The sequence below is a fragment of the Chiloscyllium plagiosum genome, chromosome 42, assembly GCF_004010195.1.
Source record: "Chiloscyllium plagiosum isolate BGI_BamShark_2017 chromosome 42, ASM401019v2, whole genome shotgun sequence".
Classification (NCBI taxonomy): domain Eukaryota; kingdom Metazoa; phylum Chordata; class Chondrichthyes; order Orectolobiformes; family Hemiscylliidae; genus Chiloscyllium; species Chiloscyllium plagiosum.
In genome coordinates this window covers 10,891,318-10,910,163 of record NC_057751.1, presented here as the reverse complement: position 1 = coordinate 10,910,163, position 18,846 = coordinate 10,891,318, and the positions used below count along the sequence as shown (strand labels likewise).

Sequence of the window (18,846 nt, the reverse complement as noted above, 5' to 3'; positions counted from 1 at the left end):
ATGTGGAATGAACTGCGAGGAGTGGTAGATGCAGGTACAGTTACAACTTTTAAAAAACATTTGGACAGATGCATGTACAGGAAAGTTTGGGAGGGACATAGGCCAAATGCAAGCAAGTGGGACTAGTTAGATTTGAGAAACTTGGTCAGCATGGACGAGTTGGACTGAATTTAACCTTAGAAGGTGAGAGGTAATGAGGGATGGCTAATATACAAGGGACGACACTATAACAAGTCAGACCCTGGAAAGTTCTGGACATCAGTGGGATCTTGGTGTGCATGTCCCACAAATCTCTGGAGGGAGCAAGGTGGTTAAGAAAGTATCTAGGCTACTTGCCTTTATTAGAATCGAAAAACAAGGCGGTTATGCTGGGACTACATAAACTGGTTAGGCCACCACTGGAGTGTCATGTACAATTCTGGCCATCACATTATCAGAAGGACCTGATCGGACAAGAAATGGTGCAGAGGAGATTTACCAGGAAGCTCCTGTAGATCTGAATTATGAGGAAAGGTTGGAAAGGCTCAAGTTGTTTTCCTTGGAGCAGAAAGGTTGAAAGGAGAATGAAAGAGGTGATTGAGATTGAGGGGCGAGCAAGGTACTTTGACTATTAACAGAAGGTCCCCTCCAGGGATTTGTGGACATGGACACCAAGATCCCACGTATGTACAGAACTTTCAGGGTCTTACTTGTTATAGTGTAATCCCTTGTATGTTAGCCATCCCTCATTACCTGTCACCTTCCAAGGTTGAATTCAGCCCAACTTGTCCATGTTAATCAAGTTTCTCAAACCTAACTAGTCCCATTTGCCTGCATTTGGACCATATCCTTCTCAAACTTTCCTCTTCGTGTATGTGTCTAATGTCTTTTAAGAAGGACATAAGTTTAAGATAAGGAGATGGCAAAGAGAACCGTTGAGGAGAAATGTCGCTCAAAAGGGCAGTGTAGTGTCTGCCTGATAGAGTGGTTCAGTCAGAAACTCTCAAAACATTTTATCAGTCTGTAAATATTCATTTTGTTATGAACCTAAAGTCATGTACTCTACCTTTAAGAGAGAGTGAATGATGTTCTGCACTGAGAGCTTACAAGCACCTGTGATATAACAAGAAACCAATCTCAGAGTACTGGAAAATTGAAAATACGTAACATTTGGCTATGAATTGGATACCTGAACTCGTTGCTGTTTTGACAACAATTCGAATTTAACCAATCAATTTATATTATGCCCCAGAATACTAAAGCCCAATCAAGTTTGAGTTTAATGTTTTGCCAACATCGAACCAATGAGACAATCTGATGCAGGATATAAAAAAAGGCTGGCATTTTGAAAATTGGATCAAACAACTACCATCAACACAGATCCAAGAAATTCGGAAACACTCTCTCTCAAATCTACCTTTTCATCTGAAACATATTTACAGTAAAAAGCAAGACCATGATCTGGGGAGATCTTCAGCTAGAAGACAACAGTCACTGTGTGGTTTTGAAATTAAGTTGATGTAGGTTTAACAAGTGTTTACTGGAACAGTACATTGTTATAGAGTTGGTCGCAGGTAAAAAGTAGTCAAGAAAAGGGGGGCTTAGAGTTGTGAATAGTTGTTTCACACAGATGAAAAAAATCACCATTTCGACTGTGACAACACATCTATCTTGGGACAGGCGAAGCAAAAACATGCCAGAGAATTCCTAGAGGCCTGGCACTCCAACCACAATGCCATAAACAAACACAGATCTAGATACCATCTATCAACCCCTCAGAAAACAAACAGGAAATGACATCACCACAAACCCAAGGAACCCCATCCAGGACAAACATATAAATAGAAAGCAGGAGACACCAGCTTCGCTTCACTTGGAGGTCGCCACTGATGATGTTACCTAGCCAGGTAATGAAACGTCTGGATATCAAACCTACAGCTCAGCGAGCAAACCTACACCTTAGAAATTACAAAGAACAGCCGAAATTCTGTTAATGACTACAGCTTCAGACAAGACACTGCAAATCGACTTTTTCCATTATCTGAATTAACTGTGAAGACCATCATCGGAATGAGATACTGTGTCAGATACAGAAAGGGACATCTCATAAAAGGGATGAAGGATGTTTTGCATAATTGTCTTTGTGCCCATTGCAGGAAATGTTTTGAGTTGATGACAACTATCTTTTAATGTTTCATACTGCATCAAACACTGCAGCTTCAAGAACATAAAGAGGTTTCAGGTTTTCTTTCATTCCTAAGTTGGGAATTGCATCTTTTAATTCAAGGAAACCAGTCAGCCTTCTCAACATCTTCACTGTGTAAGTAGGACAGCTGATTAGAACTTATGTCGTACTTTTCCCTAACACAGGCAGGTGCCCACTCTAGCACACTGCAAGAATGCAATGCACTTGGAGCTCACAAGCTGAAGGAATAGTACCAAGCTGTCCCAGTCAGCTATCCGTTACATTTCAGCTAACACAATAGTGGTATTCATTGGAACAGGCATTTTAACATTTGTACAGTAATAATAAAAATGCAAACAAATCTTTTGACGATTGTTTTACTACAATTCCATATAGTTTCCTATAACTCAGGTTCAGGATCATGTTCCCTCTCTACCAACCCCCTCCCCACCCAGCAAAGCCATTAAAGCTGGCATACACTAGAAACCTTTTAAAGACATTAGAAATATAGGAAACTTTGGAGGTGATTGAGACAAATGCAGTGACTTGTCAGAATGTTGCATGTCAATGAATTTAAAGCTGCATGAACCCACATTTTGGTGCCATTTTGCCATGTCTATTAATGAGCCACATACAGAATTTCTTAAAAATCCAAATTAAAATGGAAGAACTGAACAAACGTTCACTCCCTTCATGCTCCCAGTACCTTCCCAGCCACGTGAAGTATCAGGTATCCTGCCATGAAGCCTGTTGTATTCTCCTTGTCTTTCAGTTACTTGGCGTTGGATAAGAGTAATAAGGTGAAGCAGCTGATGCTTTCCGCAGTCACTATCGTACTCCCTTCATTAAAAGCATTTGTGGAGTACCTGCACATACTGCAGTGGTTTAAGAAGACGGAGCAACAAATGTTGGCATTGCCAGTGATGCTCATGCTTGTTCAAGGAACAAAAAAAAAAGAGACTACCTCACTTCTTCACAAGTCAAAATCGACCTGTACTGGGAATCAATGTAGGGTGGGGGGGTATGGGTGGATGTATGTCATTGTATTCTGGGGTTTGAACTATGATGGATCAGAAAGCCTCAAATCACAGCGAAATAAGAAGGCCTTGCTAAAAATGCACCCATCTGAGAGTACTATAGTCCAGTGATGGTTATCAATTCTGAGGCTCTAAAGTCAATCCCAGCACGGGAAAATTGCAAATGACTTCAATAAACCAAACAATATGAATTTTTAGTCTAAACAAAAGGCGGAAAATGCCAGATCATTGCTCGAAACAAAAGTGGTTTATGAATGTCCTTGAGGGGAGATCTGTTACCTCTGTCTGTTCTGACTGCAGTGCCACAATATGTGGTCCACACTTTCAGCCCTCTTAGGAAAGGGCCTTTCAAGCTACTTGGCTGTAAATCAATCCATCAACCGCTTTCTCAGGGTTGCTTGGAATGAATAATATATCTATCCTCATTTTACAGTTTGTAACAGTTTGGAATTTCAAAATGACTGAACCAGGATCCTGTGGTACAGTGAAAGGTGGGATGAGGAGCAGAAAAGGGAGAAAATGTGAAGAGGATTTTTTCGAAATAGAGTGCTGACATTCATTGTGTTCAAAAAATTGAATCAAAAGCTGTCACTTAAGTATATTCTGGGGCATTAGCTTTCATGCTGGCAATGGTAACATTATCCAGCAGAAGTAAAAGCAATCAAGGTTGAGATATCCATATTTGGAAGACAGAAGAGACACTTCACCAACTTCGATGGAACGGTCAAACTAAAACTGATGGTTTTGGAGATATTATCACCCCTATGTTCAGATGCTCTTCTACACTGTGTTGACTAATAGTTTCCTTTTCAATTTCTAAAACACCGTGCAACAACATATCTTCCCAATCAGCCAATGAATTCACCATGTGGGAGAAATTTGGCTGTGAACTGAACCAAAAAGTCTAATATTTAGTGTTTACAAACAAACACAATGTGCCAATACCCTCCTTTTACATTCAATCAACAACAGCAAAATCACAAATCATGCAGCTTCAAAGATGAGATGGTGTACTTTAGAATGACTGCAGTTAGCCTTGTAAAACAAGTCTAATGGTTCAAGCCAAAGATGATGAAGCTGAACATCATGCAGATTTGAGCTTAGGCCATTCATAATAAATCATTCAACATTCAACAAGCTAATGAATTACAGACTCAGTCTTAAAAACATTGAAAGGGTTGACTCATGAAGCTTTCAATGTTTTGAATGTTCACGTTCTGCTGTAGTGTTATGTATTAGCTCTTTAAATGTTTTAGTGCAAAGCTCTTGAACTCTTTTAATGAAATGAGTTGTAGATCAGCCTATAATCATGTCATCATTACAGCTGTAAAACTAAATAATTTGTGCAAATTCTTGTTGCTGAACTACTTCAATCAAAATAACCTCGGCTTCATTTTCAAAATAGTTTTGAGTTAATTCCAGAACTGAAGGATTTCAAAACGTTTTCCAAACATACTTGTGATGTTGTGTGCACGTGTCAAAAACTGGAATGGCAACTGAGTAGGCAAACTTTATATGCTGCGTTTCAGGTTGTGTCCTTACTTGGTATCTCAGGTTCTAATGACTACTATAAGAGATGCCAACACAAAGATAATGGTGATGGTTTCTGTGTGTTCTCATTTCATGTTTTTGACTTTATCATCATATCACATGTTTGGCATGATCAGTGCACCGTTACTGATGTAATTTACACGTGAGGTCTAAAGTCTCTCAGATATGAGGTGAAATTGTGGAAGTGCAGTGAAATATACTCAGGTCACCTCTGGGAGATTAACAGGCACTGTACTAGAATCATTTGGATGGTGGTTATTCAAATTTGTACATTTAACTGGTACAGCAGGCATCATGTCTTAAATGTTTTGTGAAAGTGTTCAATACATCATTAAGATGACTTCATATCCTGTGTGAATACAGATGTCACCTTCTTTTGAGGTGCTAAATCTGAGTCACGTGCCAGATTGGCTAACTGCCAGTCAGTATATGACTACAATAAATGACTCGAGTCAATTGCGTTTACATCCACAACTTTTCTTGGAGAAGCCAAGTCTCAGATGCTTCACACTGGTTTCTTTGCATTTGTCTCAAATTGAATTACAAAGTTAACCTAATTTTCAGAAGAAAATTTTAATTCAATCATTCACAATTTGATTATTAAAATATTTCAGGTTAAAATAATATGGTAGAAATTAAACATTTGCCAGTAAAGTGAACACAGATTTAATTTTGGGACAAATTAATAGCTGGACTTCAAAACATTCCTCAAAAGGTAAAATGAATCTGTAACTTTGAGAAGAAATTGTGCCTTCAATGTCAGTAACCTACATAAAAACGTTTTCATGTTTTCTTTTTATGAATGGCCACTTTCTACAATTTGGAAACACACACAGGCTGTCGCGTGAAATGCAGAACACAGCATGCCCAGACAACTTACAGAGTACAGGAGGCGGAGGGTGAGCAGACTGGAGCACCTCGGACTGAGGCCCAGCACCTGACTGGTTCCTTACAGCACTGCTCTCAGCGCCCTTGGCTGGAGGCAGCATGCAAAGGACGATGGAAACAAACATACAGAGCATGTTACACAGTAAACAGAATGAATGATGAAAACACCACAAGGTGAGGGGCAAAAATAATGATGGGACATTTCAACAAGACTCAAAGTATAGTTTTGCTTATTCAAAGACTTTTTCATATAAAAGGTCTGAAGTGGGAATGTGTACATAAGAGATAAGGCAGAAATATTACAAATCCTGTTTTTTTAAAAAAAAATCATAATTGATAAACTTCAATGATTAAAAGCATGAGCCCAATGTGCATGACATCTCCCAGGTCTTGGGAGTAGTGGCACACACTGAATTTTGAGAGTGCCACATGGTTCCATTTGTTTCCTATTCTGATAATTCACTGGACAGAGCAGCTGTAAAGACTGGTGGAAACACAACAAGCACATTTTTTTTGGTTTGGACATGGGTGAATTGGGAGAAAAGCAAGACAGAAAGAGCAGTTTGGCTCTCATAAATTGGTTATCTGCCACTGAGTGAGCACACTGACAATGGGCAGAAGTAATCTCCAACCTGGGCCCATGTCCTCAAGGGGGTGAAAAGGAACAACTCAGACAAATGGCACAGGACACACATTTCTGGCCTTTGGATACTCTTCATTGCAAAAATGCAGACGATTGGTGAAGTGAAATTCTCTGTTGAGATGAAATGTTATTGGATAAGAAGTTACAAACCTTGACGAACAACACCAGTTACTCCATGCAAGTTAGAATTAGCTTTCTGAATATCATAACATTATGAAAATGACAAGAATTTAAACTTTATCAAATCGACAACTGTATTGTTTGCCCGTTACCCGACTGCTTCACACACTCCACTGCAAGACCCAAACCCAGGAATACAAAAAAACTGCTTTACATTTTACTGAGATCCATGCCTCATAAACTGCTCACACATTCTGGAATTTCTGGTCTGCTTGAAATCAAACTTATTAAATACAAAGACCTGATGATTCACAAGATCCAATTCTAGCCATGGACTTTGGTAAGAATCTAAGTCATTTTACATTCAGCTTGGATATCAATGCACCGTCACACAAACTCACTCAATGTTCATGTAATGATCGGTTCAGAGAGTAATGTGTCTCTACTTTGGTTAAACTCATAAATGGCACATGCATATTTCTCTGGGACTTGTGTCTTATTCTATAAATTCCAAAACCTGTTCCACAGTTACTAGATAGCACTTTTCAAAAATTACTTTGCCCTACCAAAAATAAGAATGCACTATGGATGAACAGACAACAAATTTCAATGATGAGACAGGCAACTGGAACTCATTGACTTGAACCTACTCTTCACAGCTGAGCTGGTGGATGGAGTCAGAAATAATTCAGGACACATTATAAAGGACGAACTGTTTTCTAGGGCGGTAATGCAGTTTATTAAAAGTCTAAAAGTTAAGCACTAAAGGGAAATAATTGACTGTAGACACTTTCACATTTCCTTTATGAGCTACATACACACTGAAGGCACCAAGGAGCCTGAGTTTGCCAAACAAGTTAATTCTCTGTTTTTTACCCACTGATCAATTTCAAGAATATCTAACACCAGCCTTGTGTCAGTTTTTACATGACACCTATAACTAATCACCTTCAAAGTTGTGGCATCACCTTGTCACAACATGTTTAAATCTGGCCTGAGTAGTGAGAACATTGGTGGGATGACTCAAAACCTACGTTGTTGTCATGCATACAGTTATAAGAAGATAAAAACAGAATTACTGCTGAGACACTCTAATGAGATAATGGCAGATGCAACAGTGATTCTCAGCACAACATCAACTACACAACATTTGAATAAGTTATGTTTGCTTGCCCTTGCAGTCATTTCTCAAAAATAAGCCAAAGCATAGCTCTAGTATGAAGACTGATTTAGCTGAAATTATCTCTCAGTTGCAATACTCATGGGAAGGGACATGATTTATCTGATGGCTTGTGAAGTAAGGAATAATTTCCCCATAGCAGCTTTATCCCAAATGAAACAGCATACTGAAACATCAGAATGAGACAGCTTGACAAGTCTTCTCAACCTCCTTCCACTTTTAGATATCACTGAATGTTAGTACACTAAAAATAATATGCCATTCATGAGCATCTGGGCATACTGCTCTACAACCTCTTAAGATCAAGGAGAAGAGCTCAAAGAAATTATTAAGTTCTTAAATGGCAAAGGCAAAATCAATCTCAGAAAGTTATATAGTGGGTATAAATTAGAACATTACAGCATAGTGCAGGCCCTTTGGCCCTTGATGTTGCGCCGACCTGTGGAACCAATCTGAAGCCCATCTAACCTTCACTATTCCATTTTCAACCATATGTCTATCCAATGATCATTTAAATGCCCTTAATGTTGGCGGGTCTACTACTGTTGTAGGCAGGCCATTCACGCCCTTTACTACTCTGAGTAAAGAAACAACCTCTGACACCTGTTCTATATCTATCACCCTCAATTTAAAGCTACGTCCCCTCATGCTAAATATCATATCCGATGAAAAAGGTTCTCACTGTCCACCCTAATTAACCCTCTGATTATCTTCTTTGTCTCAATTAAGTCACCTCTAAACCTTCTCTGCAACGAAAACAGCCTCAAGTCCCTCAGCCTTTCCTCATAAGACCTTCCTTCCATTACCAGGCAACACCTCAGTAAATCTCCTCTGAACCCTTTTCAAAGCTTCTACATCCTTCTTATAATGTGCTGACCAGACCTATTTGCAATACTCCAAGTGCGGTCACACCAAGTTTTGTACAGCTGCAGGATGACCTCATGGCTCCAAAATCCCTCTGCTAATAAAAGCTAGCGCACTGTATGCCTCCTTAACAACCCTATTAACCTGGGTAGCAACTTTCAGGGATCTGTACACATGGACACCAATAACTCTCTGTTCATCTACATTACCAAGAATCTTACCATTTACCCAGTACTCTGCATTCCAGTTACTCCTTTCAAGGTGAATCAAATCACACTTTTCTGCACTAAACTCCATTTGCCTCCTCTCAACACAGTTCTGCAGCTTATCTATATCCCTCTGTAACCTACAACATCCTTCGGCACTATGCACAACTCTACCGACCTTAGTGTCATCTGCAAATTTACTAACCCACCCTTCTACGCCCTCATCCAGGTCATTTATAAAAATGACAAACAGCAGTGGCCCCCTAAACAAATCCTTGCAGTACACTACTTGTAACTGAACTCCAGGAGGAACATTTCACATCAACCACCACCCTCTGTTTTTTTTTTATCAGCTAGCCAATTTCTTACCCAAAGCGCGAAATCATCCTCGATCCCATGCCTCTGTATTTTGTGCAATAGCTTACTGTGGGGAACCTTACCAAACACTTTATTGAAATCCATATACATCACATCAACTGCTTTATCCTCATCAACCTGTTTAGTCAGCTTCTCAAAGAACTCAATAAGATTCGTGAAGCACGATTTAGCCTTCATAAAATAATGTCAACTATCCCTAATCAACTTATTCCTTAGGATTATAAATCCTATCTCTTATAACCCTTTCCAACAATTTACCCACAACTGAAGTAAGGTTCACTGTTCTAGAATTACCAGGGCTGTCTTGCTCCCTTTCTTGAACAAGGGGGCAACATTTGCTATCCTCCAGTCTTCAGGAACTATTCCTGTAGACAATAATGACAAAGATCAAAGCCAAAGGCTCTGCAATCTCCTCCCTGGCTTCCCAGAGAATCCTAGGATAAATCCCTTCCGGCCCAGGTGACATCTATTTTCACACTTTGCAGAATTTGCTAACACCATCTCCTTGTGAACCTCAACCCCGTCTAGTCTAGTAGCCTGTATCTCAGTATTCTCCTCAACAACATTGTCTTTTTCCAGTATACATAGTGACGTGTTTGTCAAGGTTTGAGAAGGTAACCAAACAGGTGGATGACGGTAAAGTGGTTGATGTGGTGTATATGAATTTCAGTAAGGTGTTTGATAAGGTTCCCCATGGTAAAAACTTAAAGAAACACCAGGAATAACCTAACATTTTATCATCCTATTGCATATTTTAAGTACCTCAACAGGAAAGTCTGACTTCTCTCTGGATTACAGAAACCGGGTTTAGTGAAACTCACAATACACTCAGAACACTTTTAATTTTTACTCAAGTTTGGTGTTGCCCTCCAGTTAGCATTAAGTGGAATTCAAATTCTAAACAAGTCCAATGGTCAATTCTAAACATTTAGTACTCTTTAAAAACAAAGATTAGAAAGTACTTTGACATATTTTCTTTGGGCCAGCAAAACAATATCCTTCACAAAATCTAGATCCATCAAACGGCATGGGTTGCTGTGGGATGTCCAATTCTGCAGCCCCATCATTTTCCTCTTGATGAAATCATCAAGTAGATCAGGAATTGGCTGAGTATACATTTGTGCTGAAGAGCCCTTGAGGTGCACTGGCTATGTCCTTATCTCTGAGCCAGATACCCAAGACCCACCTGCTTTAGAGGTGTGTCATAAGATCTCTTAATAGCTTGATGAAAAATATCTCCAACCTCACTGCTGTGATGTTCAAGCAGTCTATGGTGGACATGCAACCGGAGCATTGTAAACCACTCTGAATAAACCTTTCCGGGTTGCCACTGAGCAATGTACAAGAGTGACTGTTCATGGAGATTAATAAAAGCTTTCTCTGTAGAACACATTGCCTCTGATATTCTAGGATTTACTCTCTGATATTCCTGAGCATAAACATCTGCTAACAGTATGATCTACTATCTTGGAACCCTGCCTGTTTTTCCCAAAGCAATAGAGGTTTATAAAATTATGAGGGACATGGATAGGATAAATAGGCAAAGTCTTTTTCCTGGGGTCGGGGAGTCCAGAACTAGAGGGCACAGGTTTAGGGTGAGAGGAGAAAGATATAAAACAGGGCAACATTTTCACGCAGAATGTGGTACGTGTATGGAATGAGCTGCCAGAGGAAGTGGTGGAGGTTAGTACAATTGCAACATTTAAGAGGCATTTGGATGGGTATATGAATAGGAAGGGTTTGGAGGGATATGGGCCGGGTGCTGGCAGGTGGACGAGATTGGGTTGGGATATCTGGTCGGCATGGACAGGTTGGACCGAAGGGTCTGTTTCCATGCTGTACATCTCTATGACTATGGCTCTGCTCTTAATCGGTTGAAAGGTACTATGCTGATGTCCTTGCCAGGTCCTGACAGCAGTGTTATGCCTTGCCAATTATTTCAGTTGCTAAGGTGCCACTTTTTTTGGTACTTGATAAAGGCATCATGCTTGTTGTTTTCTGGGACATTACCCACAGATCTATGAGTTCTACTGTGATGAGGTTCCTGTCTTGTTCCAATAGCTCTGCTGGTGTGTCGCTGACACTTCAGTGTTATTCTTTAGGCTTTTATAGAGCTCGAATCTAGTAATTTCTCACAGCTTGATATTCAGCTGCTGAAGTGTGATACTGGCTGAAGAACTGAACGTGCTTCAAGACATGACTGCCAGTCTTGATGGGAGTGGCACCAAGGTTGGTCTACGTACAGCTACAAGCTGACCAAGACATTGACAAGGCCTCAGTAACTTCAGGGTAAAAGGATGTCAAGGATAACAACCACCTCAACGGAGGGAGCAACATCTCTAGGAAGAGATATCGAGATTGACACCCCACACAAACATTAGAAAGCAGCAGTGGCTGCACCCAATCTAGGCATCCAAATCTACCAGTATAGTCATGAAACTGTGATTCGACAAGTGCAAAGTAGTTCCATCTGTAATCTCGGTCAGTGAGAGATGCAAGAGAACAGTGAAGCTGTCACCCAAGTTGGATAGCTTTGACAACTGGTGCTTTAGCAAAACCCTGGGTCACACTGAGAGATACACCACAAGTGATCAAGTGTTACAGATTACATTGTCGGTGAGAGTACGATTGAGATTGGCAGCACACTCAATTTTCCACTTGAATGTATAACCTGCTATAATGGCAGTAAAACGAACACAACCTGATAGAAGAACAAGTTGGGTTGGGACAAAGAAGGCTTGGCGATGTCCATTTCATGAAGACCTTCAAGGCCAGGATGCCAGCTGCAGTGAAAAAGTTTGTAAATGACCTAGAGGTTTGCTGTTCACTGTCCTGCACAATAGTAGGATTGGAGTTGAAGTTGGGATCATCCCATTTTCTAATAATGTTCTAGGCTTACCTTATCTGCAATATAAAGACAACCATTTCCATCCCTGAAGATGGGTCCTCTCCAACCTCCTTTGTTTTGGACTACATGTACATCTTGAACTTAGCTTTTGTTTTGCTTTATGCTCACCAAATGTTTCATTTCAGATCAATCTTAATTTTTTTCTTCTCTCCTTTCTTGGTGCAAGTATATAGGATTTTCATGCATTGAACAGATTCTCACGGGATAACCTCAATGATGCAGACAATTGGTATGGTTACATATCAAGGTTGATTCAGTTCTTCAATATGTCTTAGAAAAGACTGGCATGAATCTCCTTCCTGGTTCCTTGAAAATCTCACTTTAGTGATTCGTTTCTGTTTGCTGAATAACGTACTTCGCCAAAATAAGATGCAATATTTGACATGCATCAACTACCACTCGAGACTGCCAATCACACATCCAGTCTGAACTTGTCACAAAATCTTCTGTCCAGTTGTTTCAAATTTTCATGATACCAGCACATATTGCCAATTTGCAAACGTCATTGCATGAGTCAGTGCGTTGCACATAAATTTGAAATTCAAGCATGAATGCCTGGCATCTGGAGGTTGGGTAGAACCTTTCATCAATGTGAAATGTTAACATATCTGAGAGATCGGTGATTCATTTCCAACATTTCAAGTTTTCTGAAAGAACACTAAACTGTTAGTGCACCATGAGGTTTTACTGGCATGCACCTGAACTGCTGATGGCAGGAAACCACATTCTGATATTATGTCACTTCACACTAACTCAAACACAAACTAGGTTATATTAAATGTGAGGATGATTCTTAAAGTTCTCATGCTACTTTAAACTTGGAATATCTGTAAATTGTAAATGGCATTTGAAAGCAAAATTTGTCAGGTATTTTTCATTTATGTGTTGTTGATGTTGTATTGGTTTTTCAAATTAAAACTGGTGACAGTGGAAGAAAAGAAATAGTCCACATAAATTTGAAGAAGAAATTAAGATGCTCATTATAGGAAATCTGCAGCACATAAATCCATGAGTTGGATAAAAAAGTGTATATGCACTTGCAAAGGTGCATAGGAACTTGATAAGCTTCCTGTATAATAGCTTATTATTTTACCTGGCCTCATCTGAATACTTTAGTCATACTGGGGTACAGTTGGAAAAGTGTGAATTGCCAAATGCTTTGTGGGTATTTCCAAGATCTCTATAACCAAACATCTAACTCAAATATGAATGAAAGGCTATTTGATGATGATCAGCCTGATATTACTAACTCCTTAAAATCACATCCACACTATTTTAACAGTGGCAGTCTAATCCTGGCTGGTTTTCTCATCTGCAGCCCAAAGCACTGAAGTCATTTGGAATACATGCTTTACTTCACCACAAAGTCCGGAACCAGAGAGTGACTCAATCACATTTTTCCTTCACCATGTCAGCTAATAAGGATGTTGCAGAAAGTTTTAATGTCAAAGTATGTCTAAACTGGTCAAGATGTGGAGGTGCCCGTGTTGGACTGAGGTGGACAAAGTTAAAAATCACACAACACCAGGTTACAGTTGAACAGGCTTACTTGGAAATACAAGCTTTCGGAGTGCTACTCCTTTGTCAGGTAGCCAGTTGGACTATAACCTAGTGTTGTGTGATTTTTAACTTTTAAGCTGGTCAACTTGAAGTCAATAGTGTCCCATTTCTTATTTGTCATCAGCAATATAAAAGGAATCAGTATGAATCTGTAACTTGTGCAGCAAGTATATCATGAGTTTTAAAGGAAACATTCAGTTCAACCTGTGACATGGAGCTTTATTCTACTTCAATGAAGCTTCAGGCATCTTGTTGACAGTTTGGTCAACACATCTCAAATTTCTGATATGTTAATGTCTCATTGTGGAGCAGAAAGGGAACTGAATTCTTTGGAGAGTTTTGACTTCTTCACTCAATATATTTTCTTGTATAAGGCCTTCAGATCTGGCAAATGCTTCAATTATTTATATACAAGGGTGATTTCAGGAAATCAATACAATTAAAATAGCCATCTGGGTTTGGAGCGAACTACAGGGGAGGAGGTAGTTGGGGAATTCAAATAGCTGCATTTGGAACAGAATTTGAAAAGCAGAAACACTCAACTTCGGGTCAGCATCTGGTTTGTTATCTTTTTGTAGCACTGCAGTGATGAAATGGTTCCAAGTCTATCATGATCATCGTATGTGAATTATGCTGTCGAGACCTGTAAAATTCTGGCACCAGATTCACATTAATACATCTGAGCTGAGGACCAATGATTATTATACAAACAGGAAAATCTCCAAGTAGGACCCCTGAACCTTCCCATCAGCTGCACAAAGACAAATGAAGTCTGTAGGCACCTCAAGAACAAACAAACTATGTGGTATAGCTCATGCTGAAACTAATTTACCTTGTTCTAATTGCAATCTCATTCTCTCTCAGGTTTATGAAATACATTTGATGTACTTACCAGTCAGTGCATGTCACAGGCATCAAACTTTTATGTGCAAATGCTGAGCCTCAACCAAATCATTGTTATCTTATTAATGAGCAAGGTTGCATTTTTAATACCTTTTGTAGCAGTACTCATCAGAATGTAGCCTTTAAAAGATATCTGGATGGGTCTAAGAATAGGAAGGGTTTACAGGGATGTGAGCCAAGTGCTGGCAAATGGGACTACATTAGGTTGGGATATCTGGTGGGCATGGACGAGTTGGACCAAAGGGTCTGTTTCTGTGCTGTACATCTCTCTGACTCTCAGACTAATAGATTTCCTGTCTGGTGTCAGAATTTACCAGCAATGCCCCTCCTCTTTAAGGAATAGATTAACTCAACAGGAATGACTTGTTTTAACTATTTCTGAGTAGGACTTCAGCAAAAACTTTTCAGGTTGGTGGGTTAATCCTGGCTTACATCAACTCTCATGTCAGACTTGGTTGCCTCTTAAACCAGAGTGGAAGAGTGTGGTGCTGGAAAAGCACAGCTGGTCAGGTCGCATCCAAACAGCAGCAGAATCAATGTTTCAAGCATAAGCTCTTCATCAGGAATGAGGGCTGGTCCAAGGAGGCTGAGAGATAAATGGGGGAGGAGGGGTTGTGAGGCTGGGAGGAAAGTAGCTAGGAATGCGATAGGTAGATGCAGTTGGAGGTAAAGGCGATAGGTTGGAGAGGAAAGTGGAGCGGACAGGTAGGAAGGAAGATGGACAGGTCAAGAGGGCAATGGCAAGTTGGAAGGTTGGATCTGGGATAAGATGGGGAGAAGGAAAATTAGAAAACTGGTGAAATCCACATTGATCCCGTGTGGTTGGAGGGTCCCAAGGTGAAAGCTGTGGCGTACTTTCTCCAGGTGTCGGGTGGTAAGGGTTTGACATTGGAGGAGGCCCAGGACTTGCATGTCTTTGGCAGAGTGAGAGGGGCACAACTTCACCTATCTGTTGTATCCCTAGGTATCTCCAGTCTCAAACACCCCCCTTGGGCCACCCCCTCATTCCTGATGAAGAGCTTATGGTCGAAACGTCAACTCTCCTGCTCCTCGGGTGCTGTCTGACTGGCTGTTCTTTTCCAGCACCCACAGTCTTCGACTCTGATCTCCAGTATTTGCAGTCCTCACTTTCTCTCTGCTTCTCTGCATTCACAACTGAAACAAATTTCAGATTGTCTCTCCCTTCAAAACAAACATTGTGCAATGGTTGAATGCCATCCTTATTCACATCAGTTTGAAGTGTAAAATAAGCAGTCCAAGCCAGACACTGGTCATTGTTGCATGCAGCAACAAGTTATAAAGACAGCATCTTTTAAAAACTCATTTCTTTTTATGAGCTTTTTAAAACTGTGGGCTGAAGTAAGAAAGAATATTTTGAAACCCAGGGATTTACACAAATGGCAGTTTGTTTTGAAAAGAAGGAATTTGATATCTGTTGTGAACCGTGTCTATGTAGCTGTGGGTTCCTGCAGGCCACAGATGAACAGGAGACAAGGGGATTATTTACAAATGAAAGTGATGGGTTCATACCCTCCTGGCCGTTATCAATGACAAAAGTCCTTTGCCTGCCAAAAACTAAGTGATAGGTTGCCAGGAAGCTTAACAGTTGAGCTTGAGCCTGAGACAAAGCAACTAGGTTAGACTGGAATAAAATCCAGCAGATCAGCTGCAGTCAAAACTTTGTCTCTCAGTTGTCTGCATTAAGCCACTTTAGACCTGAAGGAAGCCAGCTTCTCTCTGCTTCAGCAGATGCTTCAAGTTATGTCTTTGAAATTTGGTAAGTCAGAGACCCTAAGTAAACTAAGAACCCTGTGCCGCCTGCACACTAGTGGAAGCATTCAGAGAAAGCAATATCTGAGAAATCTGCTCATCTGTAAGATCCAACCCAACAGATCTTATGGACATTGACAAGGGAACGGTTTTCCCTCTCCCCAGGTGGTTTTGTTGGTATGTGTGTGCATGTAAGGGAGAGTTTATAAGGGATTTAGAATTTAATTGGTCAAATTTACTTAATTTTGTTTCATTATTTACCTGTAGTTAAAATCTAATGACTGGTGATTAGGAGTGATATTTTTTATTCATTGCAGAAACCTAATCCATGTTTTGTACCAACCTGGATCTGAGTATTAGGAAAGTTGGAGATTTTGCATACCTCTTTGAAAGCCTGGCCTTTTGTGACCACTCTGGGAATAACGAGGCTCAATTTTCAACACGCTAGTCAAGGGAGTTGTGCCAAAGTGTTTAAGCAATTGGAGTGAAAGCAAGTTACAACAGAAACTCAATTGTTGGCATTCATTACAAATATTATTAGACACCAACTAAATAATGTCTGTGGACAGTTCTGTCAAGACACTGAGCAAAATTTAACAGGTTTTTACAAGTTAGTGACTAGATCTGAAACAACGGCAGTGATGTGGAGATCACTCTGTCATCTCTGGCTTCTACAAATATCCATAATGCATGAGACCTCTTCTCAAGTGGTTGTGGATGTTCATTCATTCCCTGTTTAGATAATGGTTCAGTACAACCACATTCTCACATTTTGCTCAACTTTCATTTCCAAACTGGAAGACTGCAAAGCCCTCAGATACAACTTTAAATCATTTTTAAAGCTGTTTTTTAAAGCAGATATAATGAATCTTATTCATAACAGAATGGCATGAGTTATGACAGGAAAATCACAGCATTGAAGCATATACATACTGACTACCAAGGCACAAAATCAATAGGTTATTCAGCCCCTTGAGCCTGTCCCAGCATTTTTGCAGATCATGATGGAATATACATAAGGTTAATGCAAGCAGGATACCAAGTGCACCCACTCTTACAAAGAACCAACACAGGAATGACGATTGTCTCAAGTTTCTATGAATTCACAATTGTAATTCTACTTCCCGGGGCCTTCTTCCATTTTCTTAAACACCTTTTCTACTATCTTGACATCCAGTGCTGAACATGTAACTACCGTTCCACTGGGGAGGTTCAATTGATCAGAAAGTGAATTGAGAAACTGAACAGAGGCTTGGAATTCTGAAGTGAGCAACTTATGCATACACTCCCCAAGGCACAAATCAGTAGTGTGATGGATTACACCCCACTTGTCTGCTATTCCAACTACATACATTCAAGAGGCTTGACACCATCCAGATAAAGCAGCCCATGTGACTGGCACCACCTTCAACATTTTTTTTTAGATTAGATTACTTACAGTGTGGAAACAGGCCCTTCGGCCCAACAAGTCCACACCGCCCCGCCGAAGCGCAACCCACCCATACCCCTACATTTACCCCTTACCTAACACTATGGGCAATTTAGCATGGACAATTCACGTGACCTGCACATCTTTGGACTGTGGGAGGAAACCGGAGCACCCGGAGGAAACCCACGCAGACACGGGGAGAACGTGCAAACTCCACACAGTCAGTCGCCTGAGGCGGGAAGTGAACCCGGGTCTCTGGCGCTGTGAGGCAGCAGTGCTAACCACTGTTCCACCGTGCTGCCCACAATTCATTCATTCCTTTCACCACCTACGCATAGTGGCAGTAGGTTGCAATATACACAACAGACACTGCAGTCAGCAGGGCTCCCTCAACACACTTGCTGAATCTGTGAACTCAACCACTTTGAAGAACGAGGGCAGCAAATGCATAATAAGATGCATGACACCACCCACGCCTTCCATCTCCTCCAAGACTTCCGTTTCCCCGGCCCCCAATGCCTCATCTTCACCATGGATATCCAATCCCCTACACCTCCATCCGCCATGACCAGGGCCTCCAAACCCTCCGTTTTTTCCGATGTCCCCAACAGTACCCTTCCACCGACACTCTCATTCGTTTGGCCGAACTGGTCCTCACCCTTAACAATTTCTCCTTTGAATCCTCCCACTTCCTCCAGACCAAAGGAGTAGCCATGGGCACACGTATGGGCCCCAGCTATGCCTGTCTCTTTGTTGGCTACGTAGAACAGTCGATCTTCCGTAATTACACTGGCACCACTCCCCACCTCTTCCTCCATTACATTGATGACTGCATTGGCGCCACCTCGTGCTCCCGCGAGGAGGTTGAGCAATTCATCAACTTCACCAAAACATTCCACCCTGACCTTAAATTTACCTGGACCATCTCCCTCACCTTCATGGACCTCGCCATCTCCATTAATGAAGACCGACTTGATACCAACATTTTTTACAAACCCACCGACTCCCACAGCTACCTGGATGACACCTCTTCCCACCCTACCTCTTGCAAAAATGCCATCCCGTATTCCCAATTCCTCCGCCTCCGCCGTATCTGCTCCCAGGAGGAGCGGTTCCACCATAGAACACACCAGATGGCCTCCTTCTCTCGAGACCGCAATTTCCCTTCCCACGTGGTTAAAGATGCCCCCCAACGCATCTCATCCACATCCCGCAATTCCGCCCTCAGACTCAACCCCTCCAACC

General features: G+C 40.9%; 1 protein-coding gene across 50 annotated transcripts in view; it reads right to left on the bottom strand.

Annotated features, from left to right (window-relative positions):
* Nucleotides 1–18,846, bottom strand: part of LOC122543116 (calcium/calmodulin-dependent protein kinase type II subunit beta) — a 265,513-nt gene that overhangs the window by 31,356 nt on the left and 215,311 nt on the right. For 35 of the 50 annotated variants that reach the window (XM_043681394.1, XM_043681397.1, XM_043681395.1 and 32 more), the window contains one exon: nucleotides 5,633–5,728. The exons of the other annotated variants lie outside the window; for them this stretch is intronic. In XM_043681394.1, coding sequence (XP_043537329.1) covers nucleotides 5,633–5,728 — 96 coding nt within the window. The remainder of the gene's footprint in view (nucleotides 1–5,632; nucleotides 5,729–18,846) is intronic. 50 annotated transcript variants of the gene reach the window in all.